This window comes from Halichoerus grypus, chromosome 5 (assembly GCF_964656455.1).
Source record: "Halichoerus grypus chromosome 5, mHalGry1.hap1.1, whole genome shotgun sequence".
Taxonomy (NCBI): domain Eukaryota; kingdom Metazoa; phylum Chordata; class Mammalia; order Carnivora; family Phocidae; genus Halichoerus; species Halichoerus grypus.
Window position 1 is genome coordinate 95,183,963 of NC_135716.1, and position 26,434 is coordinate 95,210,396.

Genomic DNA, 26,434 nt, shown 5'->3' on the forward strand with positions numbered 1-26,434 from the left:
GAGAACTCATTTACCCTCTCCCAATTTAAATTCGTAATAACGCCATAACCTTTCAGAGCTGATTATTACCCACGTCTTCCCAGATCTTCCTCCTAAAGAGCCTTTCCCTCCAAATGCTGCTGAGCCTTCCTGGAACTTGACAATTTGTCGGGCAGTCAACAACATCTGGTGAGCCCAACACAGGCTGCCCTGTGCCATGTGAGGTGCTCTCCCTAGGAGGGGAGGAAAAAGAATCAAGTCGCCGCCCTTGGGTAGTGACTTTGGTTTCATTGATTTGCCTTCCAGACTCTCGCCGTCTCACTTGGCACTTATCCTTCCCTGTGTCCCGCTTCCTAGTAGGGAGGCAATCGCGGACTCACCCGGTTCTCTGCTCTCTCCTCCTGTCTCCCAGGGGTCGCGGAACGAACTCCAAGCTGGTGTGTGAAGCCTCCACCTCCGAGCAGCAGCCGGCCCAAGAGCTGGAGTCAGCATGGCGGCCGGCGTGGCAGCCTGGCTGCCTTTTGCGCGGGCGGCGGCCATCGGGTGGATGCCGGTGGCCAACTGCCCCATGCCCCTCGCCCCTGCCGACAAGAACAAGCGGCAGGATGAACTGATCGTCCTCAACGTGAGCGGCCGGAGGTTCCAGACCTGGCGGACCACGCTGGAGCGCTACCCGGACACGCTGCTGGGCAGCACAGAGAAGGAGTTCTTCTTCAACGAGGACACCAAGGAGTACTTCTTTGACCGGGACCCCGAAGTGTTCCGGTGTGTCCTCAACTTCTACCGCACGGGCAAGCTGCACTACCCGCGCTACGAGTGCATCTCGGCCTACGACGATGAGCTGGCCTTCTACGGCATCCTGCCGGAGATCATCGGCGACTGCTGCTACGAGGAGTACAAGGACCGCAAGCGGGAGAACGCCGAGCGGCTCATGGACGACAACGACTCGGAGAACAACCAGGAGTCCATGCCCTCGCTCAGCTTCCGCCAGACCATGTGGCGGGCCTTCGAGAACCCGCACACCAGCACGCTGGCCTTGGTCTTCTACTACGTGACTGGCTTCTTCATCGCCGTGTCGGTCATCACCAACGTGGTGGAGACGGTGCCGTGCGGCACGGTGCCTGGGAGCAAGGAGCTGCCATGCGGGGAGCGCTACTCGGTGGCCTTCTTCTGCCTGGACACAGCCTGCGTCATGATCTTCACCGTGGAGTACCTTCTCCGGCTCTTCGCGGCGCCCAGCCGCTACCGCTTCATCCGCAGCGTGATGAGCATCATCGATGTGGTGGCCATCATGCCCTACTACATCGGCCTGGTCATGACCAACAATGAGGACGTGTCCGGCGCCTTCGTCACGCTCCGGGTCTTCCGCGTCTTCCGGATCTTCAAGTTCTCACGCCACTCCCAGGGCTTGCGGATCCTGGGCTACACACTCAAGAGCTGTGCCTCTGAACTCGGCTTTCTCCTCTTCTCCCTCACCATGGCCATCATCATCTTTGCCACTGTGATGTTTTACGCCGAGAAGGGCTCCTCTGCCAGCAAGTTCACGAGCATCCCTGCCTCTTTTTGGTACACCATTGTCACCATGACCACCCTAGGGTAAGTCTGTGCCGGTGGCCGGTAGGGCGGAGGTTACATGGGAGGGAGGTTACATTTGGATGGTAGCAGGATCCGGCAGACGAGAATGGAGTCACTTGTCCAAGTCGTAGGAGCAAGGGGAGTTGCCTCATCAGAAAGAGGAAGGCACACATGTGATTCATTTGGGAGGTGAGAGCTTGCTCTGAATTGAGTTTTCTTTTGGGGGGACATGCATTTTATAAAACATGGAAAATTAAGCCACCATTTTTCTTTTCAGCCCTGCATTCTGTGTATGTGTGTGGGGTGGAGTGAGTGGTGATTGCTGCGTTCTTATATGCCCCTTCGCTTATAAGGGCTGCCGCGGGGGGGAAACGGGGTAGCAGGTGGGAAGGAAGAAGGGCCTGAGGAGTTCGGTGAATGTGGTAAGGAGGGCACACAGTTCCATTAACCAGAAGACGCCGAGAGCACTCTCTTTGGATCCTTCCTGCACTTCTCTATAGTGCATCTGCAGGCTATTTCTCTTTTGCTTTCCTTCTCTTCTCTCCTGCCACAGACGCTCCAGGGTTTGGTGGCTCTGAGCAGACTTTCTCTAAGTGACTCTCAACTTGGGTTTCCTGCAAAGCGGAGCGCCCGACTTGTTTTTTTCTCACTGAAGGAGGAGTTCTCTGTGATTGAATGACCCGGCCTACCTGGGCCATGGTGAGATGGTCTGAAGAGATCACATGGGCAGACACAGAAGTAGCAGGATCATCCCAGGGAGGGAGAGGCACTCAGCAAGGGCCACGGGTGACGCCGTCTCTTCCATCTCCCCGAGGTCCCTTCTCTAGCTGAGGTCGCAGAAATGTGTTTATGGTGCTGGCATGTGAAGCTTTCCATCTGAGGAAGGGGCTCGGGAAGGAGATTGCAATCTTCCCCCTAACAGGATTAGAGCCAACAGCGGCCACTTTATGGAGGAGACATGAATTTCTTAGGCGTTTCTGCTTCGGCCGTTGGAAGTCATTGAGGCTAATGCAAAATCCCTTTACAATTCGTATGCTGGGTCTGTATTTGCTTAGGCCAGGAAGCGTTATATTGCTGATGGAGAATTCATGAAGCTTTTTATTTGGTCTTTGACAATTTGGTTGGTGGCGTCCTGGTGATTTGATTTTTTTTTTTTCCTGACTGACACCCCGTGGCGCTGGTGTCGGTTTTTCCATAGTGCTGTGTATGCTTATTGGGAATGACTGAGCAGGTGACAGGACCTTTTAAAATGATTACATTTGTCATTGGGCCACACAGGGGGGTGGGGCGGGCAAGGAGTGTCATTGTCCATTTGTGGAGGACACATTTGATGGGGGCATTTCCTTTCCCTCTTGTCTGTCAGAAACAGGCCATCCTGCCCCTTCCTCTCTCTCCAACACACACATAGTTCTTTGAACAGCCACTCACACCCGGAGTGGGTAGGAGCGTCTGGTCGTTTGACCTTGTCTCTTGGCACAGTGGGATATTTAGGGATAAAGTGGTCTGGGAACTGGTCACCGTGTCAGGAGAAGGAGGCATCTTTGCCCCTTCAAGGCCGACCCTGACCATCCCTTCACTTTCCTGAAGGGGAACCCCCCCCCCAAGGCCAGGACCTCCCTGGCCCTGCTCCTGACGTGGCTGTGACCATCCCGCGTGCCCTTACGTGCCCTTTGATGGGACTCATGACACCAGAGTGATGCCTCAGGACTGCCGTGGGGAGAAAACAGGGCAGATGGGTGGATGTCAGAGTTAAAGTGGGATCGCTTCAGAGGAGATCGATGGAAACTTCAGGGGCCACCTGCCTATTACTTTTTATTATTAGGGTAACAGCATATGTGCGTCTACCGTGTGTCAGCGGTGCACTGAGCACTTTGCATATATTACCCCTTTGAGTCTTCACAACAGCCCTGCTAGGAAAAATGCCATCCCACTTTGCAGATGCAGCAGGCGAGGCCCAGAGAGATCAAGTACCGTACAGCTGATCAGGGCAGACCTGATTTCCCAATGCCAGTCTGGCTGTCTCCAGCGCCCGTTCCCTGTTCACTCGCCACTCTGCGTGTCCCCATACCGTTCGGGGCCGTGGGGGGAAAGTAGACCTCCAGGGTTCCATCTTTTATATTATGGCCTTGGGGGGTCAGTTTATTCTAGTCACGTCGCTCTTGAACACGGACACAGTGAGTACTGCAGCCACTGTCCTAGGCACACAGGGAATTTATAAACCAAACGTTTCCATCTGGCCCGTTTAAATGCTGCCTTGGGAATCAGATGGCTGCATTCCTGGCAGAATCCGCTGTTTTACTGTCGCTGGGGAGATCACTGATGTCCTTTAGCATCCACCCTCTAGGTCAAGGGCGAGGCCAGTGTCAGGGGATGGACAGTCTTGGCCTTGTATGTACTTTCTGAGGCGGGGAGGGGATAGCAGGGAGCAGGGGGCCTCTGCCAGAGAGTGAAGGTGAAGAGGAAGGAAAGGGGAGTAGCATGCTTCCCCTGACTGTGGCCCGGTGGGCTCCTCGCCGTGCTCTTCCGTGTGCATCAGAACGTCTGGCCTCTGGGAGGGGAAGCGAATGAGCAGGACAAGAAGCCTTCCTTCAGTCGTGTCTTCCTTAACCTCGGATAAGTAATGGGACAGCAGGGTTTTCTTCCTCCGCCCTGGCTGGTGTGGTTGAATGCTGGATTGGGCAACTTTGACTTTGACCTGAGTTGGCAGGTGGAACCATTGCCAGGCTCACTGCTTAGCTATACATAGCAGGTACTTGGCAAAACGTTTTTCAATGGCTTGGTCACTGTGAATGGGGTGCCTTTTCCATTTACCTGGCCTGATACTGTTCTCAGTCCTTTCCAGACCTGCCCGTCCACCCTTTCTAGGGTGGACCTAAGATGCGTGCTCTGCCCCAGCCCTGGCCCCTGGGGGCAGAGGAGGGCAGCCTTCACCTGGCCTCTGGCCCATCCCCTGGGACACTCTGCAACATCAGGGGCGGGGGTCTTCTTGCTCTGCTCAGAGGTCTTCCCAACTCGACCCTGGAAACTTTTCCCTCTCCCCTGGCTGGTTCCTGTCCTGAACTTATTCACTGGCTAGCTGTAGGCCTAAGCGATTCCAGAGAGCCCTTCTTTTTCTTATTCCTTGCTGGCATTTGAGCCCCCAAGTGGCTGTGGGATACCAAGGGCCAATATTCTGCCACATTCCACGGTCTGTCCAGCTACTTCTAACGGCTCCCAGCAGACCCTTCGTTCTTCCCGTCTGCAGACCCTCCCTGCCCTAATCCTGCCCCAAGTTCCCGTTTTAGTCTGGGAGGAACTGTCTTCGGCTCCTTTGCAGAGGAGGGCTGACTGACAGGCCACGGGGCTGGGCTGAGGACCGAAGTGCCGAGCAGAGTTCACGCTCCCTCGCTCCAGTTCCCATCTCTGCCCGCCTTCCCAGGATTCACTGATGAGTTACTCAGGTGTCCTCCAGGGAGGGATCTCCTGGAACCAATCATTTCTGTTTATTTAATATCTCAAAATACCTTAAGCACACAGAACAATAACGGCCCAACTGCCGCCGAGGCTCGAGGATGGCTGACCTTTGCAGCTTCTTGTGCTGGTAGGGAAGACCTGCATGGCCAGCCATGTTTCCCTTATGCCGCCTTGACCGTAGAGCTCCCACATGCGCCATGAAAGGATTAATTTCGGTGCTCATAATTGCTGCTATAAATAAAATCCTCAATTATCTCAGCTAACAGAGGAAAGGGATAAGACAGAACTCCCAATATTAAATAAGACCAACATGTCTAGTTTATGAAGGTAGTCTATGTTGTAGACTTTTTAAAGCAGATTTTCCTTCTGAATTTTGTTTGACTTGGCTTGGCATCACGATTGGCCTAGACTGTCTGAGTCAGTCTGTGGGTGAGGCTCCAGTTCAGAGTGGGGAAGAGGAGAGCGTGCGGAAGGAAAGCCTCGCAAGTGAGCACCCACCAGGGCTATCGAAGGCCAGCTCCGAGACTGGAGGGGATGAGGCCGTCTTGGCTATCTTCAGGGCGGGGGGTGGGGGGGTGGGGGCTTGGGAAGGGCCCAGAGAAGACTTGCTCCTGGTAAGATGGCCTGCTGCTGCCTGGTTGGCTTGCTTATGTAATTGAGACAGGCAGCCTATCTGTCACCCCATGCCCTGAGATGAGAGAGCTTTTGACAGTGTCCAAAAATCACTTTAACTAAAACAGAATCGATTTTTACTTCTTCCAAGCATGAAGCAGCCTCCAGGTGATTTGCATTTCCCTTTAAAACATAATCCTGGAAGGGGCCTGCCTGAGGTTTTGCAAGACTGGGAGTCCGGCCTGGACAATCAATACAGGCACATCACGGAATGGGGTGCTTGACCAGGCTACCCCCCAGCGCCAGAAGTGGAGCCAATCTGGGATCTGGTTAACCCTTCAATCCCCCAAATTCTGGCTGCACCTTCATCCACTGCCTCCGGGGCCCACCAGCCCTCCTCCCAACTCCCAAGTGCCTTGGCCTAGGACAGTGGTCAGCTGTGCCTACATGGATGGTGGTGTGTCCCTGCCCAGGGAGATCTGGTCATAGCCACACTTATTGGAAATGAATGACCCCAAGGTCTTTTCTTGGTTTGACACTTCTTAACCAACAGTTCTCGGGTGCTGCAATTCCTAAGAGAAGATACAGATCCACATCCTGACAAGGAATCTTGCATTCATTCAACATTTATTGAGTGCTTACTGTGCACCAGGCCCTGCAAATACAAAGCGCCATGATTGCACATCAGCCCAGTGTAAGGTCCAGACAGCAAGAATTGAATGAGACTCACTTCTCTTCCTTTGAACCAAAACAAGAGATGGTGGCAAGAGCAGTAGACCAAGGGTCAGAAAAAGAGGCCTGTACTCATATTCTTCCTGCCACTCCAGAGACAGCCCCTCACTTCGCTCTGTGTCTGGCTAGCTCCCATCACCTGTCATAGCTCAGCCCCACATCATCTCCTCCAGAGTCCTTCCTGCGACCCCCGGTACCGGGGTGTACTAGGCACCCTTCTTCTTGCTTCCCACTGCAGCCCTGACATACCTCTGTCTTGTCAGTTGCCATATTTTATTAACTTGATCCGCTTATGTGTCTTTCTCCCAGGATGTGAGCTCTTCAAGGGCAGGTCTCTATTCCAGAGATCATTGTATGATCTGTGCCTAAGTCAGGGTCTCACTAGATAGCTGTTCAACTAAACAGGTTTGTACCCCAGTTTACCTGTCTTCAGTTTCCTCACTTGCTAACCATCTCCTGGCCATTTTAAGAACCAGTGGAAGTGCTATCCAAATGTGGGCTATTTGGTCAGATCAGACAAATATCCATTTGTGGGCAGGGTGGAGATGGTGAGGCCAAGTGGGGCATTCTCTAGTTCTGACGTCAGCCTTAGCATGTTGGGGCCTTTCTTGCACGGGAAGTTTCAACCCTCGTCCTTCAGTATTTTTGGCCACTTGGCCATGCTTCCCACTGTAGACTCTGGGGCCAGGGAAGAGCAGAAAGGGAGCCAGAGATAAGTGCCCCCGTCCATGAAATTTTCCTCCATTCGATTCTTTATGCAACCGATATTTGTTGAGTAGCCACTAGGCCCTAAGAATATGGCAGCAAAGAAAGTAGTCTCTGATCTTGTGGAGCTTACATTCTAGTGGAGGAGCCCAGATAGTATATAGATCAGCAGATAAATACATTCCGTGAGGCAGCAATTCATGCTCCAGAGAAAAATAAAGCCTGGTGGCATAAACAGGGAGCACTGAGTGTGGGAAGGTGGTGGAGCGAGGGAGAGTTGCTATTTTATGTCAGGAGCTCAGGTGATATTTGAGCAGACACCTGAAAGAATGTGGGTAGCTTAGGGAAAAGCACTCCAGGCCAAGAGAACAGCAAATGCAAAGGCCATCAGGCAGGAGAGGCCTTGGCGTGCTGTTCTTGTAATAGCTACAAGGTCCTAATGGTCAAGCGGCAGGAGCAGGGACCAGGTACAGGAGGTAATGGGGGAAGCAGCTCATGCAGGGCCCTCGGGATCAAAGGCTTGGCCCTTTGTCTTTTTCTCTGCCTGGAATGGGAAGCCATTGGAGGGTTTTAAGTAGGCCTCACTTAGGTTTGCAAAGGATCACTCTGGCTGCTGGGTAGTGAATACTTTGTCAGGAGAAGCCACCATCATAGTCTATGCAGCGGATGATGATGGTGGCTGGGCCAAGGGCGTTGGCAGCAGGGAGCGGGGAACTGAGAGATTTTGCGTGTATTTGAAGGCAGGGGCAACAGGGAGCGATGCCGGTCCTGCTTCTACCACGACAGCCGCCCAAGACTTTCTCAGCTCCCGTAGCAAGGACCGGCCCAGGAAGACATGGTCCTAAAGACCTTGTCCACCCCGGGAGAAGCATTGCACAAGAAGGGGCCTCTTGCAAGAGGGTGGCTTCAATGCCCAGGGCAGTGAGACCCCAGTATGGATGAAGTGAACAAGCCCCAGAGCCCAAGTTGGAGCATGGGTGTCTGAGACCCGGGCTGGGGTTGCCTGCAAGCAGGAACATCTGTACCTGGTTTGGGGTTTCCTTTCTTTTCTTTAAAGGTTTTATTTATTTATTTATTTATTTATTTAGAGCACATGACTGGGGGGAGAGGCAGAAGGAGAGGGAGAGAGAGAGAATCTCCAGCAGACTCCACCCTGAGCACAGAGCCTTACGTGGGGCTTGAACCCACGACCCTGAGATCATGACCTGAGCCAAAACCAAGAGTCAGAAGCTTAACCAAATGGGCCACACAGGCACCCCTGTGGTTTCCTTTCAACACAGCAGTGAATACCAAGCATCTGCCAAGGGCTGGGCACCGTGCTTACCACGCTGGGGGACAGTCTTGGTTCAGAAAGGGAAATGGAAGTCAGTGGCTCTGTTAGCAGCTGAGACGGAGGGGTGGGCAGGGTGTCAGTGCTGCAGGCGGGGGAGGGATGGATTCACATGGATGGGATAGGAGACTTTTGGGTGCTTCACACTAGAACCATTACTTTAGATTGGTCTTCCAAGCCAGCAATTCAAATTGCTCCAATTCTGGGGAGGGGATTTTCAGGCTGATGCCCATTTCACAGCTCTCCTCCTAAATCTCTCAAAATCAATCTCAATCTCGCTCTCTCTCCCTTTCTCTGGTTTTGTTTGGGTTTCCCTCTTCAAACACACCCGTAAACATAAACATGATTCTTCCTGAGGAGCAGCAATTATTCTGCCTGAAAATAGTGTAAATAAAAGGAAGCCTGGCCCTCCCTCTCCTCAGGGGAGGGCCAGAACCACTCAATAACTGCTAGAGTGTTTTTGCCTCTCTCATCCAGGAGGGAGCTCCTGTTCTGGGCCACGCAGGGCTCTGGTTCACATACAGTCATGGCTGGGAGCTTCCCCGTCCCCCCCCCGCCAACCCCTCCCCGGGCAGGGAGAGGAGCAGAGACTTAGCTGGGAGGCTCCCAGCCCCTGTGCTCGGGCAGGTGGCCCTGAACACAACCAACTCCTTCCAAGAAGCCAACACCGTACTCATATCCTAAGTGCTCATCCTCTGGTAATATCTAAGCAGTTTTTCTTTTTTGGAAGTAGGGACCAGTCCCGCAGCAATCTCTTTTGGAAAGAGTGTTCCATAGTGACCTCAGACCAACTTCCAATGGGGACTTGTTTGTGACAAGGGGGAAGGAGTTACCACAGTGCCTTGGAGCGCCCAAAGTTCTGGGCCAGAGGGCTCAGAGACCGTGGCCTCCAAGTTGAGTCCTGTGCTCGGGCCTCCGTCCAGCCCGCGTTTCCCAGGCCGGAACCGAGGCCTCTCCTCCCCGGCCCCCACCTCCCTCTGCCCAGTGCCATGCAAATGTCGGGTGCATGGGAAGGTGGGGGACCAGGAGGGAGGATAACTCAGCTTTGGCTGACCATGACTGGATGGAGGAAGATTGCATCTGGCTCATGTAATCATATTCTGGGTGTCAGGACTGGAATGAGTGTCATTAAACTGAATCAGAAAAATCGTTTTAATATAAGTGCCACCTCACACACAAGCTCGTTGATGGAGAGATGGATGAGGCTGGGGACGCCTCCTTTGTAATGTGATGCCGTAAAATCCCATCACCTTCATTATTTCCCACGGAGCCAACGCATCATAATGCCCACGAGCGGCAGAACAGCTTGAATTTAATATACAGAAAGTCCAATCAAACAATAAATGGATGGAACTATATAAAGAAACCATTTTCTGGGAGGCTGGCTCCATTCTCTGGGATTCAGCTCCCTGACACATGAAATGTGCATCAATTTTCCCCAACTAATGCAGCTGCGGAATCACCCCATGTGATATTTGTTTGCTTCAGAAGTGGAAGAGGGGAGCTTGCCCCCCTACATTATCTGGCTATCAGTGCAGAATTGCAAATCTCATTTTCTGTGGTTTGCGTGTGGCGGTTCCCGGTGGCACAGCGAGGCACCATCCTGATGCCCGCAAGGCTGGAAGCACAGCCCTCTTCCATCCCAGAACCTTACTCGTCCCACTGACGCTTGGGCGTTGTCCTTAAAACACAAATCGATTCTGGACCCTGAGCTGCCAGGGGGCTGGGATGTCTCTGCCCTTGCGGTCGTCTGAAAGAAACCGGCCAGTGCCGAGTGCTCGTGACACCGTGACTGTCCAGTCTTGCCTCGAGGTTGCGCAGGGCAGACATTCTGTCCCAGACTGGACCCCCCCACCAGCTAGACCTCCGTTGTTCTTTCCATCCCTCTTACTCAGCCAGCTCTCAGGACTGTAGAGGCAGATACCACCCCGATTGGGCACACAAAGTTAAAAAGGCGAATCAGCTCCTCGACAGTCATACAGTATATGTCAAAGACTGATGGCGATGATGCTTTTATGCTTCTGGTGGGAGATTCTCTCCAGCATGATGGTTCCAGTGTCAAGGATAACTTAGAGTTCACCATAATTACAGGCTTAGAGCTGCTGAGAAGTATCATTAGTTTATTTTTACTTCTTCCTGGTCGTGCATACTTAAGCAGAAAAAAAAAAAGTAGGGGAATTGTAAACTAAATGATATTAAAACCACAGACAGCATAAATCTTGATGCAGTTTAACAAATATTATACCCCGTGTTTGTGATGCATGCAGTTAGTCAGTGTTGGGGAAATAGAAATAAATAAGCCCTCGCTCCTGTCCCTAAGAAGTTTACAGTACAGCAGGGGATTTGAGTATGTTTATGAGCAGACGAGGGAGGATGGGGCATGTTCCGAAGTGATCAGGAAGTGTTTGGCACAGAATAAATGCTTAATAAATATTTGCTGCTGAATGAGTGATTGGCTTCACGGAAAAGGTGACATTTCAGCTAGACCAACAACAGTGGGTAGGATTTTGAGATGCGGAAATGGGAAATCCGAGTAAATTGCAAAAGGGCACGGTGCTTGGGAGCTTAACCAATATGCTGCTTTGCTGGTGTTTAGGGCATATGAGGGGAATGGCTGGAGGTAGACAGGAATAAAAGGCTTGCTAGAGACACGGAGGTCCTAAACTATTAGGCTAAGGCATTTATTTGGTAGGTGTCAGGGAACCACTAAAGGTGGTCCGTGTTGCAGTGATTAGGAAGGTTTATTTGGAGCAGTGTTCTGGTTGAATGTTAGACCCATTGTGAGGTCAGCCAGCAGACTGATCCAGGAAGGGCGTGTGGGAGGCCTGATTGGGATGGTCACAGTGGAAAGGGACAGAAGGAGGTAGAGTGGAAAGGCATCCAGGAGAAGAGAAGTCTAAGTGAACTCTGGGATTATAAGACTGGGTGATTGGTGATGGGGAGACGGCGAACGTCAGAGGAGGAGCAGTTTGGCAGAAGGGCAAGGGAAAGGTAGAGACCGTGAACTTGACTTTGGAGCTTGGGTATTTGCTGTTGACCCTGGATGGCTTGGAGGGAGGCGGCAGGCAGGTGGGAAAGTGGGTCTGGAGCTTAACACGGAGAAGGGGGCTAGCAAGGCAGTTTGGGGATGGGCTGCAGCAGGGAATAGATATTACCAAAGAAAACCGAAGGGAGGGTGGAGGTGAGGCCCCACTTCTCGGCACCTTGCCTCCTTAAGGAACGCTGCTCCCACCCATGGAATGGCTTTGCGGACACTTGCATTCAGCTTCTCTCCTTGGCCCGTGGGCGTTCCCTGTCATGCTGCATCTCTGCTGGGGCCAAAAGGTCATATTGGTTTTCTGAGTCAAACAAGGTTTTCTTTTAGTCTCGTACAATGCTAATTAAATAAACAGCTCTGACCCAGGAAGGCAGAATTGGTTTATGGGCTTTGCTAAACAATAATACTAAAAGGATCCTCACATTGCCATGTGGAGAGGATAGATGGGGTCTGAATGGTCACAGACCAACAAAGCATCTGTGCCTGGCCCGGGGCAATGCTAACTCAGAGTGGCCCAGCCTCCGTGGGCGGCTCTGTCCTGGTCCTTGCAGGGCCAGACCCCTGAGCAGAGGCTTTGGGGATTCAAGATGCTGCCCGTGCCCCTCATTGCCCTCTTCTCCTTAGGGAGAAATGCCGGACGCCCTGCTGGCATCCCTGGGAACCTCCTCTGGCCTGTCCCCTCCCAGACATACCTGTCTTGGGCCCTGTGGTAAGCAACGGGCACAGCGATGGCTCAGTAATTCAGCAAGCATGCATTGAGCTGTGCCTGTGAGCAAGACGGCGTCCTGGTTGACCTAAGGGGCTACAAAGAAAAAAACGGGGCGAGGACTAAATCCTGTGGGGTGGGTGTTAGGCTCTCATTCTACATCTGAGAAGACTGAGATGCGGAGAGTGTAGGGAACTTGCCCCAGCTCGTACGCTGTAGTAGCATGAGTGGGCTCGGACTGAAGTCTCCTGACTCCTTTAGAGTCTTCACAAAGAGCTTCGGCCCAGGAACAGAGATGCCGTGTGTGCACAGAGCTATGTGTCCGGGCTCCGCAAGGTAAGAGGTATGAGGAAAGGGTAGCAAAGTGTGAGGGGAAGGTGCAGGAGGCAGGAATCAGAGACGGCTTCTCGGAGGAGGTGGCATTCCAGTTGACCCTTGAAAGGTTGTAGTGCAAAAGTTAGATGTGTTCATTCCTTCGATCATTTATTCAACAAATATGGTGGGTCTGCATGTGCCAGGCCACGTGCTGGGGCCTGAGGAGGTACTCATGAACTGAACAGACAAGTCCTCTGGGGTCGGCATTCCCGCCAGAGCTGCAGACGATAAAATGAATGTATAAAATGGGATGGTTGAAGTAAAAGCCAAGAAGAAAGAGAGAAAGGTGGTAAGGGGAGAGACAGGGAGGGCATCGGCCCCACTGGAGAGAGATGAGGAGTCAGGACACGAGGATTCAGAGGGACAGCTCCTCTAGCCTCTCCCCAAGTGGAAGTGCTCTCTGCAGTTGGTTAGGAGTCCAAGGGAGGCTGGCCTCAGGACAGAAATGATGATTTAATAGCTATGTTTGAGTCTCATTAGGGTTGCTGTCCAGAAGGCTGAGAAGCAGCTGTTTGCCATGCTTGCTGGAGACTGAGTGAGGAGAGATAGGCTCACTCTGACGTGTGAGGGACTTCTGGTCCTCACCATCATCATCGACAACAACAACAACAATAATAGCTGATAATATTGAGCTTTGATGGTGTCCCAGGTCCTGTGCTAGATATAAATTATTTATATGCATTTCCTCATTTAACTCCCCCATTAACCATAGGAGAGAGAGGTTACTGTTGTCTGTGCTTTAAAGCTGAGGAAATGGGAGGCCTGCTCAGAGCCTACCGCTGGTAACCAGAGAGGCTGGGACTCACACGTGCACTGGTCTGACCCGCAGGCTCTCTTACGCTCTCCCTAACAACCCAGATTTCCCTGGGGAGGCCCTTGGGGGAAATCGCCTTCCACAGCCTCTGTCTCCGGCAGAGGGAGGCAGACACAGCATCCCCAGTGCGCTAATGTGCCTGGGCCAACAACTCTCGCGCCTCTTGGCAAAGGTCATGAGCATAAGGAGTGGACAGAGGATGGCGATGGAGGACAGAGCAGAGCCTCTGGGGCCAAGGCCAGCAAGGATCAAGCTCCTCTGGGCCCACAGAGACATGACTGCAGGTGACAGGCAGGGGGCGAGGTGGCCAACAGGCCCAGTGAATCCTGGTGAACAGGAGGGAGGATGGAAAAAAAGGAGATGGAAAATTTTAGTGTAGTAGTAGAATTTGTGCAAAAAAAAAAAAAAATTAAGGAAGAGGGAAAGTGGTAAATATGCATACTATGTAAATATCCTATGTAAATTTCTTTTAGAATAACTTTGGAAAATCTCGTGCCATCTTCCTCCCTGGAGAGATTCTGGTCCCAGGTGGCTTTGTTGCCATATCCTCCGTCTGGGTGGTCTGGGTGTTGGGGGGATCCCCACCCACTCCTCTGCAGGCCTTTGGGCACAACGGCCTTTCACCGGCCCCTCCGAGCACCCTGGAGAGACGGCAGGTGAGGCAGCAGAGAGCTGGGGGCCAGTCGCAGAGTTTTGGAATGGAGCGGGGAGCAGCTCTGCTGGGGAGCCTGTCAGAGCCCGGCAACAGAACGCAGGCTGGCTCGTCCTCCACGCCCCTCAGCTCTAGGCCCTGCATAGTGCTGGGTGGCCTGTGGATCCCGGGGATGGGGCAGGCAGGGGTAGGGTGAGGAGTCTCCTGGGGAGTGTCACCCAATGGGTCACGGGTGTTACTTTGCACCCACCCTCCATGAGGAATCACAGTACCAGGTGTGACTCTTTCTTCATGAGTTGTGATTTGCCATATGTGACCCTACATTAGTTTTTCTTTTTACCCCTCTTCCCTGGCCAGTTTCTCTTCTGCCTCCAGAAGCTGCTAGAAGTTCTCTCCAGAGTTTCATATCTTGAGGGCTTGTGTCTTTGGAGCCAAAGCCTCCCCGTCTCCCTCTCCTCCCTCCCCTCTCCAGCAGAAGCTTCTCTCTGGACTAGCAAAAGGGCATTGTGTCGATTAATAAAACATTTTCCTGCGGTCCGATTGCCATGCTCAGAGTTTGGGCAGGGCTTAGGGATGATGAAGCGTTATGCCAACCCCCCACCCACACACCGTGTTTGACTTTCTTAATATTTCCATGTAAGGTCAGCTTCTCATCTGAAGAGCAGAGGCTGTTGCGTTCATGCTCTGAGTTAGGTGCTGGCCCACGTGAGTTGACCGAATCCTTTGGCTGGGGTGGGGCTCCCTAGGGCAATGGAAAGACCACCGGATTAGGAGCCAGGAGATGTGGGTTGTGGGGCTGGTTTTGGCAGGCTCTGAGACCTTGGGCAAGCTGCTTTCTCTCTCTGGTCCTCAGCATCCTCTTCTGAATGATGAGGGGTTGAATTTAGTGAGTTTTCACCTCCTAGACAGTTCCACAAGCTGTAAGTTTCTCACTCTTGGAAGGAAAACTGATTTTTAGTCCAGTAGCCTGGATGATTCACAGCCTGGAGAACCCTCCTCCCACCCCCCACCGGTAGATGGGCAGGGCATTGGGGACCTTCCCATTTCCCTTTCTTCACCTCCAAAGAGGAAAAAGTTAAGAGTCCCTGGGCAAAGTGACCACAGAAAGGCAAGTCTGCAACGGGGCCTGGGAGGTCCTGCTTGGAGACTCCCCCAGAAAGCTCCAGGGTGTCTGATGGTGAGCTAGGATGACGTACACGATCAAGGTCAGCAGCCCACAGCCACATAGAACTGTGTTTGGAGAGAGCAGGGAATTGTGAATTCAGCCCCAGGGCTCCTCCACATGGGTCAGATGGGGGGAAGGCATAAGATGTGGGACCATCAGACAGCTATTTGAGCTCCACAAGTCTTGGGTTTAGAAAGAGTCTAGTTTGCTACCCCCTTCAGAGCTGGACCCCCCCTGCCCCCGCAACAACCTCCTCAGCAGATGGCAACAGGTCTGCCTGAACTTTCAGGGATGGATGTTTACCCTTTTGGCTACAGCTCATTCCATTTTGGAGAGAGTCAGTGATCACCACCCTCCTCTGTGTATTCAACCCAAGTCTGCTTCCTCTACACCCCAGAAGGGCGAGCGCTTTGAGAACCCAGAAGGTTCTGTGAAGGAAACCATTCTGCAAGGCAATTGTAATTATGGTTGGGGAAATTACCAGGGGACTCGGTGGCGAGAAGACCCTGGGACATCTGTCCTGGCACAGCCTCAGGGTGACCCAGACCCAGCCCGGGGAAGACCCAAGCCCTTCAGGGAATGGAAGCTTCATGGGTGAACAAGCTCCAAACCACGCCCTTTGAGTGAATAGCGAAGGGCCTGCACAGCACGGACGGGTGGATTCTGGGGCCAGTGGAACCCCACCCCTCCCACTGTCTCCCGTCATGCCATCCCCATCAACGCCTGCACCAGGCGCTGGTTTCTTGCTTTCCCACCCCATCCCCCCCAGCTTACTTCTCTCCCCCTGTTATCCCGTGGGTCTGGAAATGACCCTCCCTTCTCCACTCCCATTATTTTATGGCATGAGCTCACCACAGGAACGCAGGGGAATCTATATGTGCTATTAGCATTCGCGTGGGCAGTGCAGCTTACATTACCTTGAGGTGTTTGAATGAAACCAACCATTTAATGATCACAGAGGACTGGGGAGAGGGTGAGCAACGTGTGGGCTCTCTCTGGCTGGGAGCATCTCGTGGGCTTTCTTCCCAATGTGCAGAGAAGGCAAGGACCGAGGGGCGGGCAGCCGGTGGTGGCAGTGAAGGGAAACTTGGTGGAAATGGGCCAGGTGAGTGAGTCTCCTCCTGGGGGGGGCTCTGTGCCTTCTGTCACCGCCATCAGAAAACCTGGGTAAACAGCCCTGTCTGCGTAGGTGGCCCTCACTCCCCCAACGCAGGCACTGTGGTCCCAGACCCCAGCTCCCAGCAGAGTGCCTGGCACACGGAAGGGGCTCAGTTGTCAGGTTCTGGCCCATCCCTTCCTCATCATGCCCTGCCAGGTCACTTCAGCCACAGCGAGAAGCACCTGCACCCGTGTGGGTCAGAGAAGATGGCGGACGGAACTTTAAACCAGGGAGGACTGGACGATGTGTCAGGGGCGAGGTTTGTGCATTTCATGGCGCGAGGTGAGGGAGGATGTGCCCATATTCGGGGTGGGGCATGTAGCTCTGGGCCATTTCCTATCCAGATAGGGCCGGGCCGCACACATCATCAGATCTGCTCGAACTGGAGATGCCACGGACGAGAGAGAACTTGTACAAGTGTGTACGTCCTGGGAGGAAGTTGGCTTGGAGAGCTGGAAAGAGAAAGTGTTCCAGATGAAAAGCAAAAGTTGGAGGAGAGACTCAGAAACAGGCACCATGCTCATGGCACGTGCGTGTGCGCGTGTGCACGCGCATGTGTGTGTGTGCGTGTGTGTGCAGGCGCACGCACATATGAAAGCCCACTGGCAGGGAGGGGTGGGGAGGGAGTTCTCAGTGTAACCCTAGGCTGTTGCTGGCCCTGGGGAACCTCTAGGTCTTGTGCTCTTTTTGCCATCTGGAGTGTCTCCATTCTTGGAAGGTTCGTCTCCTGAGAGGTGACCCTTCTCCCCTAGCAGAAGCATCATCCTGAGCCGGGACTCGGGCTTCTGGTTCTCACGTAAGCCCCTCACCCACCCACCCCTTTTTCCCAGAGAGTGACTCTGTGCCTGGAGAATTCAGAGGATTGATGGGGATCTTGTCTTTATGAATTTGACTACTCTGGGGACATCAGGTAAATGAAGATGTTAGATCTTTTCCTTTAAAAAATTACGAAATATATCAAACATCCAAAGAAAAAAAATCTTGCCATCTTTCAGGCAGCATCTGTAAAACTCCCTTCCGCCCACAGAAGTGAGTGCCTTTCATTGGGGTGGCAGGATTATTTAATGAAACTCATGTTCTAGGATAAAGGCAACTTTATTTTAATGGGGCAGGGGGCTTGTGTAGATACAAAGGTATGTGTGTTCTATTGTAAAAAAAAAAAAAGTTAAAAATCTTTCTTTCATGTTAATTGCTTAAAATTAAACCAACCAGAGAGACCAGAGACCAGTTTGGTTAAAATTAAAACCAAACCAGAGGGATTCAGTAGTCCTTGGATTTGTAGTCTTGTTGACACAAAAATGTGTTGGGGGTGGAGGTGGAAACCGGAAGCCTCTGACCACAGAAGCGTTGGAATCCGCTCTGGTCGGTTTCCTTTATTCATTCAACAAACATTCCTGTCCTGCTGACCAGGTGCGCCTTGCTCTGGAGGTGATGAAAAACTCAGCAGGTGAGGTCACCAGGCACAGAAAATGAATCAGATGAATTGCAAGGACACCTGTAGTTATGCTCCCTGGCAGAGTTCAGGACTATGCACTTTGGGTAATGCGGGCAAGGTGAAGGAAGCAGTCCTCTCTGCCGGCCTAGCAGGAAGGGATTACCCTTGGGGGCATGGCCGGGGCCTGGCGGGACCCCTAGCTCCTGCACTTCCTATCCTTGTAAGCGCAGGAGTCCATTCTCTCCTTTTTCCTATTCTTATGTCTAAACCTCCTCGTAACAGCTAAAATTTCAACAATATAAACTTCGGTTCTGTCCAAGAGGGCTCCCCACATGGATCTGTGCTTCCTTCCCAGCTCCAAGTTTGATGGTCTTTTCCTTCAGACCTTCAGACCTGTGCCCCTCAGTGTAGTCCCCTGGCTGGCCATGCCTTTGACCTTGTTGTTTGGGGCTGGCCATGCTGCTTGAGGTAGGAGGTTCCTGGCCAGGGGCTCTGCTGCCCCACCCCACCCGGCCGCCCTGGGGGCTGAGGAGATCTGTACCTCTCCACATGCCTGGAGCCCATTCTTGGCCACCTGCTCACCACAGCCCACAGGTTGGAAATTCTAGAATCCTTGGTTTCACCTCTACCCACCTGGCGCTCTCAAGGTCCCAGCTGGGCCATCCTCGGTGGCAGTCCGCTTTGGCCCAGCACCGTCTGCCAAGTCAGAGAAGACAGTGAAATCCTGGAGTCCAGTGCTGTGGTCCAGGCGGAGTCTTGGCCCCTTCGCCCTTCCTGCCCAGCCCTGGTCAGGAGCCCAGGCAGCCATAATGGTACCTAACTCCCTGTTTCCCTCCTTCTGCTGAATTGCAATAAAGTTATAACCAGAAGGCAGTTCGGAGGCATTGGCTTGGGGAGGGGGAGGGAAATTAAGGAGTGAGGAAAGGGATGAGTCCTCTTCTCCCTTTTTGTGGAGGACTGATTCCCCCCGACCCCTGAGACCGTGCCTTGAGGAGGGCAGTAAGATGATCGAAGAAAAGCTGAGGATTTGCTTAGGCAGGAAACCTTTCAAAAGAGCAGAAATCCCGTATGTGTGTCGGTGCAGCAGTGGGAGAGATGGTGCAGCCTGCCTAGGTTCCTCCCAGCCCCAGAAGGCCATCTGGCTGTCAGGTCCCCTGTAACCTTCTTTGCATCCAGCAAGGCTCCCTGTCAGGCAGGCTCTGCTGAGGTCCAGCCTCTGTCCCTCGTGATAGGGTCGGTTCAATGCCTCGGGCCCACCCTAAGTGGAGCTGGAGGTCCGCTAGTCAGCCCCCTTGCTCCGTGGAACGACTCGGCAGGGCTGTCTATTCTAATAATAATGACAGGAAGCCCTTCATACAGCGGGCCAGGCAGTATTCTAAGTGCTCTGCATTTGTTAACTGGGTAGGCGTTATTATTCTCCTCCCTTTACAGATGAGGCATGGAGAGATTAACTTGTCAAAGATACTTTCTCAGTGGTAAAGTAGGATTTCAAACCCAGCCATTCTGGCTCCCAACCCCTCTGACCACTACACTAGACTGTCACTCCTGTCCATGTTCATGATATTTTTCATCACTTCCTTTGTGGGATTCCATATCAGTTCACTTGTATTGTATGACAAACCACCCCAGAAAACTAGTGGCTTAAACCATAAACATTGGTTATTTCTTATGACTTGGTGGGTTGGCTGGGCCGTTCTCTGGGTCTGCACTGGCTCAGCTGATCTCTCTAGCTAGCTGCTCGGCTGGGAATGGATGGTCTAGGACGGCCTCACCCATCTGGCGGCTGGCTAGAGCCATGGGGATGGATGACATGGCTCTTGTCTCTTATCATCCAGTGGGCTGGCCTGGATCCTTCAACTGGTGGCAGGTCACTGAGGTCACAGGAGCTAAAAGAGAAGTCAACCCCAACACACAAGCATTTTTCAATCCCCGGCTGTGTCACATTTGCTAATGTCCCGAGAGCCAAAGCAAATCCCATGTGCAAGCCCAGGTTCCAGGGGGTAGAAAATCAATTCTGCCTTTTGATGGGAGGAACCACAATGTCACATTACACAGGGATGTGAATACAAAAGGATGGGAAGAATTGGTGGACATTTCTGCAACCTGCCACAGGATCATTACTGTGAGCTCTGTGGACTCAATTTTATAGTGAGGGACCAGTGGGGATGTATGGACAGGCTGGGGGATGGTCCACGGGGGACATTAGCCTGGTCAGACTTCCAAGTTGTTTTCATGATGCCAACACGAGGGCAGTGGCTTTAAGTCCCTAAGTGTGGGAGGTAACGGAGCATTGTGGTTGTTTTGATCGGGGTTGGGGAAGGCAGTGAAGAGAGGTGACGCCAGAGGCCAAAAGCCATAGACTTGTTCCTTCCTGAGAACTGTGATTGCTGCTGGAGGCTAGGCCTGGCCTCTCCAAGGAGGCCCCTTGTGCGTGGGCGGGGATGGCCAGAGCAACAGAACTGTCACTGGTAACTCACTCTTGGCTCGCCCGGGAATACCAGATGGTGTGCCAGCAACTTGGGCCAGGGAGACGCAGGGCAGAAACTACGGGGAGAACAGAAGTGGGACTGTAGCTGCCTGAGGGCTCAGCTCCATGGGTACCAGTCACACAGGCAAGCAGGGCTCTGGGTGAGCCCCGGAGTCTTCGACACAAGAAAACTGAGATGCCAACCCCTCTGTCGGCCAGGCAGCACCCAAGGTCAGACGGGAGCCGGGATCGCCTTATTTCCTGGCCAGCGCTCATCCCTCCATGCCATCAGATCTTCTAAGGTGTCCCTCCGGCCTCCCTTAAAATACCCAGTTCACCATCCGGTTCCCATGCCTCGCTACAGAGCTTCAGCGTGGGGAACGGGGAGAGAAGATGCATCATAGATGCAAAGGGTGGCAGTGAGGAGGGAGCTTGGTAGCTGCTCGCAGCTGCTGCGGAGGAGACGGGCCCTTGCCGAGGCACTGAGCAGAGGTCAGGCCTGGCTTGCAGACACCGACGAGGCAAAAGAGAGCGCCATCCCCATCAAACCAGCCTCCGCCCTCCTCTCGCTCGGAGCTGCCTGGAGTGAACGAGGCCAATGATTATTTATCAGGGAGGTGGTCAGGAAATTGGACACATTCAACAAAGACCAGGAAACATCGTGCCAACTGGGTCTGATGGGGTGACCGGGCTGCTCGGAGCACAATGGCCTCGCTGGCGTCAGTGTTTGCTTTCTGAGGGACAGCTGAGGATGCCCCCTGCAGATGTGATGAATGCAGGGGGACAGGCCCTCTGGGGCCAGCCAGAATCCCGGCTGTCGGCTCCTGGCGGGACAGCCGGGGAGCAGCAAAGTAGGCCGGCCTGTAGCCCAGGTCCCTGGGTGGAGAGAGCTTCACCCTCCGTGGCACCTCCCTCCTCCCTGGGACAAGAGGGAGGCCGGGCTCCTGGGCAGAAATGCCCCACTGCTCTGGCAGAGCGGGAGGAGGTAGGGCATGACCTGGGGGCCTTCCCTAGGGTGGAAGTGGGCGTTTGGATGGGGTTCCCCCAGGCACTCGCTACCCTCCCCCACCCATGGCCGAGGCCCCAGGCTCCCCTCGGGCTCCTCATTAAGAAATAGAAAGATGAGTGCCCACGGGAAGGTGCTCTGGAAACAGTCTGTTCTGTTCTCTCCCCTGTCCCTGGGGACCTATGCTCATTCCCATCTTAATACAAGAGGGGGTTTGAGAGAAAACGTCTCCCCTGGAGTTAGGCACTTTGCATACCTAACTGTGTCTGCTTCCGTTAGGCCTCTCCGCTTGTCTCAGCCTGGGAGGATGATGTGGGTGTCTCCCCCACCCCACCTGCAGCCCCACGTTTCCCCCAGGACCTTCCAGCATTTTGTACCTGACGGCTTTCTGGGTGGGGGTTGGGGCTGCGGAGGCCCATGCTCGTGCGGGCCCTCCTGGGCCTGACCAGTCCTCTGGGGAGGGGGGGAAGGGGTACCCTGTCATGGCTAGTCTTTGGCCCCTGTGGTGTCACCACTCCATGGCAGACCCAGTTTCTCCATTTGGAGGGTGACTGGGGGCCATGAGCGGTCCTCCTTGAGGTTGCTCAGTGGGGCTTTATCAAATGCTCTGAGGATCAGCCTCCTTAGCAAAAAAGGATCTTGGGCTTTGGGGTATTTTCTCTGGGCCCATATATCAAGGCCTAAATATCTATGGACCGGTGGGGCCCTGGAGGATTTGTGTGGGGTCTTCTGTGAGGCCAGCTCCCGTGAAGGAGACGGGTCTTGGCAGTGGGGTGTGGAGGAGTTTGGTCCTGGGCGGGGAAGGGAGAAGTGGCTAGGACTGAGGGACTCTCTGACCGTGGGGCTCTCACACCCCCAACCATTCCTGGCCCCAGAGCTCTGGGGAGGGAGCTCTCCCTTGGCGTCCTACTGGGTACTCACTACGTGCCAAGGAGCACCTGGCAAGGCACAGACACCCCTCTGGGCAGTGGGCAGGGAGAGAGTATAGATGTCCCCACCCCCACTGGGCCCCAGAGCAGGAGTCAGTGGGGGAAGTTGGTGTCTGTGACTCAGTTCATGGGGGACCCCTGGAAGCTTCCAACCCCTGTTGGACCTTTAGGAATGCGAGAGGCCCCTGCCTGCTGAGGGGGTGGGAAGTAGAGGGTGGGGTGAGCCACCTGGAGCAAGGGGACTACCAGGCAGCCCCAGAGTGGCGGCGGGAAGGGAGGGCCGTGCACCTTAAAAACGGAGCAAAACCTCAGTCTCTGCCTCTCTGTTCATAGTTGCCTTTTGCTCCTGAAAAGAAGCTTTCATCCCTTGAGTCATCCCAGCAAAAAAGGCTGAGGTTTTAGGCAGGGTTTACAGGGAGCTGGGGAGCTCGTGAAAGTGCTTTTCTGGAAAACCAGGGCAGGCAGGCCGCCACTGACTGCCTCCCTTTGCTACACAGAACCGCAGAACCAGGCCCGGCGAACACCACACACTCTCTGTTCGGGCAAGTGGGCAGAGCCCAGCTCTTGGAACTCCCGCACGATCCCTCTTCTTAACCCGCTCTGCAGTCTGGCTACCTCTGTGAGTGAGTGTGTGAGTGTTGTCCTTCCCCTCTCTCTACGGATCTGTCATTGGGTGATGAGATAGAACATGATGAGGGTCATTGTAAAGCAATTACAAGCGAGATGCATATCAGCAGAGCTGGGGAGCACGGCATATGGCCTTGGGCAGGCGCCCTGAGAGAACTCATGGGGAGATTCTGCTCCCTGCCACACACACACCCCCCGCCCTGAAAAGCCAGATCGGGCTTCATGGTGAGGAAGAAAAGGCTATCAAAGCCCCCCACCGCCCACCAGGTGGATGCCGAAGGCTCTGGGGTGGAGATCCAGGGCTGCTGTGTGCTGCTAAGTGCAGCTGGACAGGGCCAGACGGAGGGGGCCTCCCAGCTCCGGAGGGTGCAGAAGAATGGGAAGCGGCAGGCGCACCCTCAGAAATCTGCAGCTGAGCAGCCCAAGCCTGGAGAGCTTTAGGGGGCTTGGGGGAGCACAGAGTGCAGGCTAAATGGTGTTTTTATTTCACCCATGCTGATTCTTCTGGATGTCTTTGTTCCCTCCCTCTAGCCCCAGCTACTTCTTGCTCCCCTGGCAGCCCCCCGGCAGTCCTCTGGCAGCACCCCCCCCCCCCCGCCCCCGGCAGCTTGTGGCCCTGTTCGTACATCAGATTGCTAAGTGCAGCTCACAGGGCCTCCGGTCTGCTCTTTTTGTCAGGAACCAACTTTCCCTACTCTTCCCTGGGGAATGGCCCTGCCTCTGGGCACTGCTGATTGGGCCTGAGGCTCTCTCTTCCCCTGGTCTCAGCTCAGAGATCTGCAGGGGATTGGGTAGGTTTTCTAGAGTGGATTAACCGTGGGTCTCAGGCAGGGAAGAGCACAGCCCGGTCAGGTGAAGTTGGATGCCTTAATAGAAGCTGGATTAGGACACTCTTCTCCGTCACAATTTAGGATGAAAGGATCTCCCTTCCCCACCCCAGCTGTGTGGGTGTGTCTATATGTGTGTGTTGGATGGTTTGGGGACGGCCTATCTCTGGGCTGCCAGGTCACTAGGCAGAGCTCCCAGGGGCTCAAGGGTCCTTACCCAGGTCCCCTGGAAAAGTACCAGTAACCCCTGCTATACCCCGATTTGCAGTGGGAAACAGGCAAGTCTGTTCTGTCCAGGTGCTCCCCAGGCATGTACTCCTGATGTTAACTGGAAGTCCTTTACTTCCTTCTGTCCACCCACTGACCTGCACTAGCAGAGAATGGCAAACTTAATTTGTGAAGGGCCAGAGAGTAGAAGTTTTAGGCTTCGTGGGTCCTACCTTCTCTGTTGCAACTACTCACCTCCACTGTTGTAGCGCGAAAGCAGACATGGACAATAACAAATGAGCATGGCTGTGTTGCACTTTTGTTTATGAAAACAGAAGACGGGACAGATCTGCTCCAAGAGTGTGGTTTCAGAAAGAGTGGAGGGCAGAAGCCTGACCCCAGGGCTTGCCCTCCGCAGACATCCTCTTTCTTTGGGAGTCCAATCAACATCTTGCTTTAAAAATGAAAACTACGCATAGGCTCTTCCATGCTCCTTTCTTGGTGCTTGCGTGCACATACCCGTTTTTTACTTAGAATCATATCCTGTAGAACTTGGAGCTGAAAAGGTCATTTCACTCCACTCACTTATTTTTAAGATGAGGAAAATGAAGGCACGGAGAAGCAAAGCTACTGGCTCAGGACCGTGCTGCTAGCTGGTGGCAGAGGAGGGATCATGCAAAGCCTGGCAACTTCAGGGCAGACCTTTCCTCTCTCTCATACTGCCTGGTTCCCAGCCCATCATGTCTCTAAAATGGGGCAGAACAAAACACAGAACTGAGTACCAAGGAATCACTGCCTGGACTAAGCAGCAGTACTGTGTGTGTGTGTTTGGTGATTCTGGGGGGCCTCTAGGGAGTTGGGGAGAAGTCCTGGAGAAAGAGCCATGTTACTTTCTGGGAAGTCACTCTGATGGGCATCAAGTGGGAGCGAAGGAGGGCCTTCTACCTGGTGCTTTTTTCTCTAGCACAAACACGTGTTGAGCAGAGGGAGCTTTGCAATCACCGTGCTTTGTTTTGGATACCCTCTCCGTCCCCCCTCCTCCCTTTATTGTGACCGTGCGATTTGGGCCCCAGGCCCCTCCACTCAGCCTCTCTTAAGACATAGCATTGAGTACAGCAAAGCAAGATTGGTTATGCGTTTTCTAAGAAGAGAAGGAAGAAGGGAAAACACTAGTTGTGAGTTTATTTCTTCTCTGGAGACTATTAACAGGATCTTCACTCTTGGTTTAACAGGAAGGTGTCCAGGCAGAGTAGGGCAGAAGAGGGAGTGTCCTCATTGCAGAGAGAGGGGAAAGCTCGGGTCCTGAGGGGCCCAGGTGTCCTGCCTCCTGAGGGCTCTTTCTGGTCCTCCTTCAGGAAGCCGAGTAACACAGTGAGTCAACCCGGGCGCCTGCTGGCATGGCAGTGGGGGTGGGGGAGGTTTGGGAAAAGGAGCTGAACCCCAAGCCTGGTGTTTGGCTGCACCTGCCCTTGAAATCAGGAAAGCTGCGTGTCAGGAAGAGAAAAGTGGGACTCGAGAGCCCAGGCCAGGCCTGGAAAGGCTCCCGGAGGATGCTGAGCTCAGAGCCCAGACCCTCCAATCAATAGGGCATAGCTATTTATAGCATCAGCCTGGGAGAAACTTAATTATGATCAAAAGGAGCTATTTAATACCGTGCTTGCCGAAGACGCAACCTCTTGTCAGTGGAAATTAATCAGCGGCTGCGGTGGGCTTCTGCCCCCTCGGGCTCCAGAACTGGGGAAGCGTCTGGCTGGAGCTGGGCGCCAGCCGCCCCAAGAGTGTTGATGACATCGGCGCCCTCACACAATCAGCCAGCGTGCAGTGGTCTCCCCTGGGGCGCCGGATACACCGGCCTGAGGGCCCCGTCAGCAGGGGCACGAGGAGAGGTTAGGGTGCGGGGGCTTCGTGACTCAGCTCAAGTCGGGCTCTTCCTGAAAGCATTCCCCGACCCCTCCAGCCCGCGAGAAGCCCCTCTCCCCCGGGCTCCTGCAACACTTGCAGTCCCTCCTGTATATTGGGTATTCCGGTTGGGACTCAGTATGCCACGTCCTTGCTGGGTGGCTATAAGTGCTAGTCACCTTCTTCAGAGGCGGTTGTGAGGATCAGGATGCGTTACCGCCTGCTGACTCACTCGGAACCGAGCCTGGCATGTGGCGAGCGCCCAGTAAGCACCAGTCGCTCCTACCACCACTACCATTTTGTCTTCCTGGCCAGATTGTGTGTCTCGAGGGCAGAAATGGTCTGTACCTTTATACTCGAGGTGACGTGGAGAGGGCAAGGAGATTGATTATTATTGGCTGCGGAGTCCATCTGCTTCAAAAGCTAAAGGAATTCACCCATTCATTGGTTCATTAATTAATTTATTCCTAGAACCTTCGTTGAGCCTTCGAGTGTCAGGCCTGTAGCAGACGTCGAAGAGAGGGAAAGCATTAAACACGGTCAGGCTTTCTGTTGAGCTGCTCGCTGCCTGGTGAGGGAGATGTGCATGGAGCCGGGTCATTACAGGGAGGCTTGAGAACCGCTACGGAAGTGGGGCCCGGCTTCTGCAGGGGCACAGACGAGGGGGGACCCAGCCTTCCAGCCATGCCACAGAGGCTTCTCGGAGAAGCTGGTACTTAGGGGAGGACCAGAGGATCATAGCA

General features: G+C 53.7%; 1 protein-coding gene across 2 annotated transcripts in view; it reads left to right on the forward strand.

The window, feature by feature from the left end:
* Positions 1-395: 395 nt before the first annotated feature.
* Positions 396-26,434, forward strand: part of KCND3 (potassium voltage-gated channel subfamily D member 3) — a 199,580-nt gene continuing 173,541 nt past the window's right edge. For both annotated transcript variants that reach the window (XM_036122695.2, XM_036122696.2), the window contains exon 1: positions 396-1,575. In XM_036122695.2, coding sequence (XP_035978588.1) covers positions 470-1,575 — 1,106 coding nt within the window. In that variant the 5' untranslated portion in view covers positions 396-469. The remainder of the gene's footprint in view (positions 1,576-26,434) is intronic.